This window comes from Zalophus californianus, chromosome 1, assembly GCF_009762305.2.
Source record: "Zalophus californianus isolate mZalCal1 chromosome 1, mZalCal1.pri.v2, whole genome shotgun sequence".
NCBI classification, from domain to species: domain Eukaryota; kingdom Metazoa; phylum Chordata; class Mammalia; order Carnivora; family Otariidae; genus Zalophus; species Zalophus californianus.
This window is the reverse complement of record NC_045595.1, coordinates 8,536,334-8,543,722: the sequence shown is the minus strand read 5'-3', so window position 1 is coordinate 8,543,722 and position 7,389 is coordinate 8,536,334. Positions and strand designations below refer to the sequence as shown.

Genomic DNA, 7,389 nt, shown 5'->3' with positions numbered 1-7,389 from the left:
ATCATCTCTGAGAGGCAGCACCCAGGGGCTCCAGACAGTGGGAATTGTCTTTGATCCCTTTCTCTTCTTCACTCCATCAGAAGTTCTGCAGGTGCTATCTCTGTGTAATTCCTGCTCAGTCTTCGATTTCATCCTCAGCGTCAGCCTACCAGAGAAGCCTTCCCTAACCTCTCAGACTAGTTTGGCAGCCCCCTCCACCATCATATGCTCTGAGATCCACACATATTCCTCTACTGCACTGAAGAGTGTAGTAATTGATCCTTTATGTTTATGTCCAGCCTCTTCCCTAAATTGTGGGATTCGTAGAGCCTTATTCCTTCCTCCCCCAACTCCAAAACCTCCCTAACATGGCCCACAAAACTCCACCTGATCTGGTCCGTGTATGCCTATTCAACCTTTTCTATTATAACTTCAGCACACAGGGTGGTCCGCGGACCAGCAGCATGGACGTCACTGGGAAATGCAGACTTTTAGACCGCACACCTGACCTAATGAATCAGACCTGAACTTTAAGAAGATCCGCAGGCTCTTATTGAAGTTTGAGAAGAGAGTCTGACAAGCTCCCCCATCACCGGCTCAGCCGTACTGGTATTTGCTGTTCCTTAGCACTGAGATATTTGAATGTGTCCGCAGTTGGGGGATCCAGGTGGGCTGCGAGGGGGTGGGGCTTGAACTGAGAGAAAAGACAAGTGAAGATGCTGCGGCCAAGGGCAAGTCAGCCTTTTCCAATGCTGGAAACTCCCAGCCACCACCGCTCCCGAAACGCGGTAACAGCTACTTCTGGGAACTCACCAGAAGCGGGGTGCGCAGGACCACAGTCCAAAGCGCAGGCGCACTACGACCCCGCCTCCCGGCCCGGTACGCGAGTACGCGTGTGCACTGGAGGAGGCGGGGCCTGCTCGCGGGGCGGTCCCGGCCTCGCGTGAGAAGAGGAGAGGGGGTTTCTGCTTCCGGCGGGAGACGGAAGCCACTGTCTCCCGGGTGAACGAGGCCGTCGCAACGAGGGGAAGAGTGTAGGTGACGGTTCGCACCGGCGGGCGTTGGGGCTTGGCGTGAGTGGGCAGTCTTCTACTTGGAGACGCTCACGGGGTCCAGGAGGAGGCGTCGAGGACCCCGGGTTTGGGGGGTGGCCTGCCGGGGAGCTTGGCTCCCCCGGACCCCAGCCCACTAAGCGCGGCTGCTCGGTGGCCCGGCTCTCCCGAGCGGCCGGCGGGAGGTGTCGCCGAAACCTCTGTGAGCTTGGAGGGACCGCTCACTCGCCGCCGCGTGAGTCACGGCAGGGTTGGGGACCGATCCCTTTTCCGGGCCCCGTTGGCGCGCTTGGACTTAGGTCGCCACTGGGGTGGCTAAGGCCCCCGGAGCTTTGTGTACGGGCCAGACCCCTTTTCTGCTGTGGGGTTGGGGATGCAGCAGACGTCGGGTAAAATGAGATTCTGGGGCCCATCCGTACCTTCTGATTCAAGAGACTTATTTATTCATTCAACAAGTATTTATTGAGCGCTTAATGCATACCAGGCACTACCCGTGCTGGGGATTCAGCAGTGAGCAAATCGTGCCTCCCACCCCGTTCCACTGGGGGCAGGTCTGAGATGAGGTTCAGAAATCTGCATTTTTTTGAGCACCACCCCCCCCACCCAGGTGATTCTGTTACAGGTGGTACCCAGGGCCAGGCTTTGGGAAAACAAAACACTGCCTTGAGCAGGTGAGAGCATGGCTGTAGAACTGGCCACACCTTTGGGGTCTGGCTGCTTTCCTCTGCTGCCCCGTCTCGTACTCTTTCTCCCCATTGCTCACTGAGCTTCAGCTGTACTTTCTCTTTCTCTTTCTGGGAAAAAAAGCTGCTTCTGCCTCAGAGCCTTTGCAGTTGCTGTTCCGTCAGCTGGACTATTTCACGTGGTTGCTTTCTCTCATCATTCAGGCCTCCGCTTAAATGACTTTTACCCAAAGGGTCCTTCCCACCCCACTCTTACCTGAAGTAGCTCCACTCCGGAAGTATTCCCTTAGCCCTGATTGATTAATCTCACAGCACTTACTGATAATTGAAATTATTTCTCTTATTACATTGTTGAGGGTCTCTCTTTTTTTTTAAGATTTTATTTCTTTATTAGAGATCGAGCGAGGGAGAAACAGCATGAGAGGGGAGAGAGTCAGAGGGAGAAGCAGGCTCCCCACTGAGCTGGGAGCCCGATATGGGACTCGATCCCAGGACTCCGGGATCATGACCTGAGCGGAAGGCATAACCAACTGAGCCACCCAGGCACCCAAGGGTCTCTTTGCTTCTACTAGAATACAGCTTCCACCGGAGCAGACACTTTGCCTGCCTTGATTGCAGCATTGCTGTGGTTAGCGAAGGGCCTGGCATTGGTTCATTCATTCATTCGGTAAACATTTGTTGCATGCCAGCTCTGGGCCACCAGCAGTTCTAGGCTCTGGGGATACAAAGAAAAGACAGAAATCCCTGCCACCATAGAATTTACATTTGGAGGGAGGTGGGCAGGGAAGGAGATGCAGGGAGACCAATGAGGAGGCTGTGTGAGCATGACCAGGACTCCTGGACTCAGACCATGGTCTTGGCAAGAAGTGGGCAGATTCTGGATGTCTTTTTTTTTAAAGATTTTATTTATTTATTTGAGAGAGCGAGAATGAGAGAGAGAGAGAGCACATGAGAGGGGGGAGGGTCAGAGGGAGAAGCAGAACCCCCTGCTGAGCAGGGAGCCCGATGTGGGACTCGATCCCGGGACTCCAGGATCATGACCTGAGCCGAAGACAGTCGCTTAACCAACTGAGCCACCCAGGCGCCCTCTGGATGTCTTTTAGAGGGAGGGCAGCAGGATCAGGATCAGATAAGGGGTGTGAGAGGGAGAGAAAGGAATCTAGGGTGAGTCCAAGGTTTTTGGATAGATGGGTTCGTTATCTGCTGAGATGGGGAAGGCCGGAAGAGCCTCTTGAGGTGTCAGCAGCTTGGTTTTGGATGGGTTATGTTTAAACGTGTGTTAACATCAGGTGAAGGTGTAGCCGAGGCAGTTAAACCAGCCAGTCTGTAGTTGAGAGGAGACACTGAGGATGGTGAAATCGGGAGGCATCAGTATGGAGGAGGCATTTGAAGCCCTGAGTCAGGGCGAGATCTCCATGGAGGTGAGTGCAAATGAAATGGAGCCCAGGGGCTCCTGGGTGGCTCAGATGGTTAAGCGTCTGCCTTCGGCTCAGGTCATGATCCCAGCGTCCTGGGATCGAGTCCCGCATCGGGCTCCCTGCTCCTTGGGAGCCTGCTTCTCCCTCTGCCTCTTTCTCTCTCTCTCTCATGAATAAATAAAAATCTTTAAAAAAAATAAAAAATAACAAATGAAATGGAGCCCAAAGATTGAGCTTGTGGGCTCATGTACCATTAGAGACTTCTGGGCTGGGGCTGGGGGCAGCAGCAACAGCAGAAACTGAAAGGCACCACCAGTGAGGCTGGGACAGAGTGCAGGGTCCTGAGAGCCGCATGGGAAGGGTGGGAGGAGGGACCCGTGTGTCCAGTGCCCTGAGGAGGGGGTGAGCAGAATGGTGGGGAGGTAGAGGGAGAATGGGAGGAAATGAATGCAAGCAGTGAGTGCAGACAGCTCTATTAGAAAAGCCCACAGAATGAAAAGGTGGTTGTGTTTTTGTTTAGAAAGAGAGCCCCAGGCCTTGAGTGGTAGGAGGGACGCGGGACAGAGGGAGAGAATCCCAAGCCGACCCTGTGCTGAGCGTGCGGAGTCCTACGCGGGACTCGATCCCATGACCCTGAGATCATAACCTGAGCTGAAATCAAGAGTTAGATGCTCAGCCCACTGAGACACCCAGGCACCCCACAAGGTGGTTGTTTTTAAGATGTATTTAATAACTGTGTTTGTTAATGATCTAGTGGAGAGAGAAAATGTGTTGTTGGGACCCAGGAGACAAGGTAACAAATTGGTTTTGTGGGGAGCATGGACATTCTTCCATAGCAAAGGAGGGAAGGCAGAATGGTGGGGTCTTGGGGGCTTGTGGATGTTCTCTATGGACTACTTCTGTTTACTCAGAGAATTGGGAACACCCTAAGTTAAGAATGAGGATGGTATGTAGAGAGCGATTGTGAAATATGAGTGAAATTCTGGTGTTTATTTTGGCAGGCTGCTGGCCTCCCGTGTCAGGGCAGAATGATGCTAAAGCCACACAGGTGGGGGAGAGGGGGTGCGGCGAGAGGGGAGAGTGCCTTGGGAAGGCATTCCCAGGTCTGGTGATCGTTGAGCCCTGAGCACAGTGCCTGCCGCGGGAGACATGCTCAGTTGTCGCCCCTGCTTCCAAGATGTCTGTCCCTAGATGTCCCTCTGGTACTTGACCCCATCATTTCCCCAACAGCTTGTTTTTCCTGTGCATTAGACATCAGAGAATGATGCCACCTTCTCCCCCATCCAGCCTCTCCATCCCCCACCACTTTAGGAGTCATCCTGGACCCCTGCTTCTCTCGCCACACTCACTCCACTGATTTGTCTCAGTCTCTCACCCACTGCCATCCCTCCAGGTCCTGGTTCTGACTTCATGTGCATTCAGACCTCTGACCTGTTCTCCTCGATGCCTTATTAAGGCAGAGATTTCATCCTTCCTCTCCCCACTGCCCCCAGGATCCATCCAAACCCCTCCCACCTGCCCCTGCTCCCTCCTTAGCCTTCCCCACACCCCTGCCTGTATGGTCCCCAAATGCTGGCGGGGGCCCTCAGACGCCTGTCCTCAGGCTTGGTATGTGGCGTTTCTCTACTGGAGATGCTTGTCCCCTCTTCTCTGCCCAACAGCTGTTTATCTGTGGAGAGGCAGCCCAGGAGGTTCATCCGGAGGATCTGTCAAATAATCCTTGAGTGTCATTCCTCCTGGGTGCAACTTGCACGTCCCTTTGACAAGAGGAGCAGCTGCTCCTAAAAATCACCGGCTTCTGAGCACTCAGGCCCTGCCCAGCCCTGTGCCGCTGGTCTGTCAGAGTCTCTCCTATCATCCTCAGCAGGAACAGTGGCATCCTGTGTGGGTGCCGATTATGGACGGGCCAGGTTCTGTGCTCGGCGCTTTACTTACCATGTGGCGTGGCAGCCCCACAAGACCCCTCTGAAATAGCAGCTTCATCTCTGTTTTACTAAAAGGAAACTAAGGCACAGAGTTTAAGTCACCAGCCTGAGGTCACCCAGTAAGGGGAGGGCCAGGATTAGAGCTCAGGCTACCTGATGCCAGAGCGTGCTCCCATCCCCCGCTGCGCCGAGTGGACCTGGATTGTCCGCCCGCCGGGAGCCTGGGAGTCTCCTCCCTCAGGGGCGGAGCCTGAGGTGCCAGCCCCGCCTTCTTCCCCCGGCCGGCTTCCCAGAGCGTCAAGCTGGAGGGCTCTGTGGGTCCCCTTGAGTTGCTGACTTCTGCCCCCCCCCAGGTTTGTCCTCCTACAGACATGGGGCGCAGAAAATCGAAACGGAAGCCACCCCCCAAAAAGAAGATGACCGGCACCCTAGAGACCCAGTTCACCTGCCCCTTCTGCAACCACGAGAAGTCTTGTGACGTAAAAATGTGAGTGGGGGACGGGGCCTCCTCTCTCCTCTCAAAGTCGGGAGGCAGCTTCCCTGCTCCCACCATCCTCCTTTCTGCCCCAGACCTTCCCAGGTAGGGAGGTCCTCACCGAGAGACACAGGCTGCTTTACTCACCAGTCCCCCACCTCCTCCTGTTCCAGGGATCGTGCCCGCAACACCGGAGTCATCTCCTGTACCGTGTGCCTAGAGGAATTCCAGACACCCATCACATGTATCCTTGGGAAGCCGGGCTTTTCCTGGAAGGTGGGGTGAGGTGGGGAATGGAGGGTTGGGGGCAGTTAGGGCTCCCCTGCCCCGGATGGGCTGCCCTCGGGCACCTGGCCAGGAGCAGGGGGACTGGCCTCTGGTTTCTGTTCCTCTGGTCCTGCTGTTTGCCACCGTGCAGGGCTGTGACTGCCCAGGGGAAGAGAGTGCCACCTGCTGGCATATGTAGGGTGTAGGGCGGGGACCTGGCTGACACCGGTGAGAGGTGTGTACAGGGAAGGGGTCCAGTGCCACCAGTCGCCCTTGACCTCAGCGGCCCAGATCTGTCAGAACCAGTGGACGTGTACAGCGATTGGATAGATGCCTGCGAGGCCGCCAATCAGTAGCAATGCCGAGGACCCACTCCCCTGGCAGTGCCGCCTGCCGTGGACCTGCCCCACTGGCTACCAGTCCAGAGACATTCCAGGGTCCAGGGTGTGGGTCCAGGGCCTTCACAGCCCTCTGCGTGTATGGAGTGGGTGTGAGTGTGAGTGTGTGCGGCCGCAAGCGTGGCCGTGGCAGTGTGCGTGTGGGAACGGACTGGAGGTGAAGTGGGGTTGTTGCCCCCCCGCCCCCGGGGGGAGCCTGAAGTGCTTCACTTGGCTCTGAAAGCCTTTAACTTGCTTGCTCCTCCTCAGAGCCAGTGTTTGGACATTCTGGGCAAGACAAGGCCAGCAGAGGCTGCCTCAGGACCCTCCAGCCTCCTCACCCACCTCACCAGCACCTTGCCCATTTGAACTGGACTGCCCTCCCTCCTTCCCTGGCTTCCAAGGCCTGTGGCCTGAGATTCAGAGCCACGGTCCTGTAGCCCCCTTGGCTGAGCCCTGGCAGAACAGCCCCTTTTCATGTTTAGTTGCTTTTGTAGAGGAGGAGGGGCTGGGTCGGGGATATCTGTCAGCCGCAAGCCCTTAAATAAAGCAGCCGATGCAGACTCCTGCCTCTCTGTGATTTCCTGGGTTCTGGGTCAGGCCCAGGGGCTCAGTGAGGGAGAGGGGGAGATGGAGGCATTCGGAGGTGGCCTGGCGGGCCGTTGGAGATGGGGTTTGGTTGGTCCCCAAATGTCCATTTTGTCCACGCAACAGGCATTCAGGGTGAAACCAGGGTAGTGCTGGCCCCAAGGAACATGGGTGAACCCACAGATGTCTGGCCAGGCATTTACAGGCACAGACTGTATGGGGCCACTGGAGCCTGGGGTGGGATGGGCGGTTGGTTGGGGCAATCAGAGAAGGCTTTCTGGGGGGCAGCCTAACGGAAGTAACATTCCAGGCCCACTCTGTCCCTCCTGTGAGGCGGGTGCCCCGGGCTCACAGTGACAAATTGGGCCAGAGATGGGAAGTCATTGGCCCGAGGTCCCAGAGCCAAAAGGATGCAGAGCAGGGCCTTGAACCCAGGAGGCCTGGCTTCATAGCCCAGGGTCTGCCTTCCTATGAGTCCAGGGTCCAGGCTAAGGAACCTGCTCATGGCTTCCTTGGGGAGGAAGTGAGAGCACTGTAGAAGATGAAGGGTCCATGAAAGGGACCTTTTTCCAGAGGTGATGAGGGGTCACTGAAGGCTGGAGGTGGGGCCAGATGCACGTGTGTG

At 56.1% G+C, this 7,389-nt stretch overlaps 1 protein-coding gene across 6 annotated transcripts; it reads left to right on the top strand.

The window, feature by feature from the left end:
• The first annotated feature begins 882 nt into the window (after positions 1–882).
• Positions 883–6,744, top strand: ELOF1 (elongation factor 1 homolog). Of its 6 annotated transcripts, none has more exons than XM_027586247.1 (4): positions 883–1,013; positions 5,411–5,544; positions 5,706–5,776; positions 6,091–6,744. In XM_027586247.1, the coding sequence occupies exons 2-4, from the start codon at positions 5,429–5,431 to the stop codon at positions 6,153–6,155; spliced, it is 252 nt and encodes an 83-aa protein (XP_027442048.1). In that variant the 5' UTR covers positions 883–1,013; positions 5,411–5,428; the 3' UTR covers positions 6,156–6,744. The 6 variants fall into 6 exon arrangements, with proteins under 6 accessions (XP_027442048.1, XP_027442044.1, XP_027442046.1 ...); XM_027586243.1 differs by having other exon boundaries at positions 5,706–5,808; positions 6,447–6,744; XM_027586245.1 differs by having other exon boundaries at positions 910–1,017; positions 5,706–5,808; positions 6,447–6,744.
• The last annotated feature ends 645 nt before the right edge of the window (positions 6,745–7,389 follow it).

Bases quoted from the DNA above. Each gene is read 5' to 3' on its own strand.
- ELOF1 (XM_027586243.1), top strand. From the start codon at position 5,429: ATGGGGCGCAGAAAATCGAAACGGAAGCCACCCCCCAAAAAGAAGATG. The intron at 5,545-5,705 runs GTGAGTGGGGGA...CTCCTGTTCCAG, and splicing joins AAGTCTTGTGACGTAAAAAT to GGATCGTGCCCGCAACACCG. The intron at 5,809-6,446 runs GTGGGGTGAGGT...GCTCCTCCTCAG, and splicing joins AGCCGGGCTTTTCCTGGAAG to AGCCAGTGTTTGGACATTCT.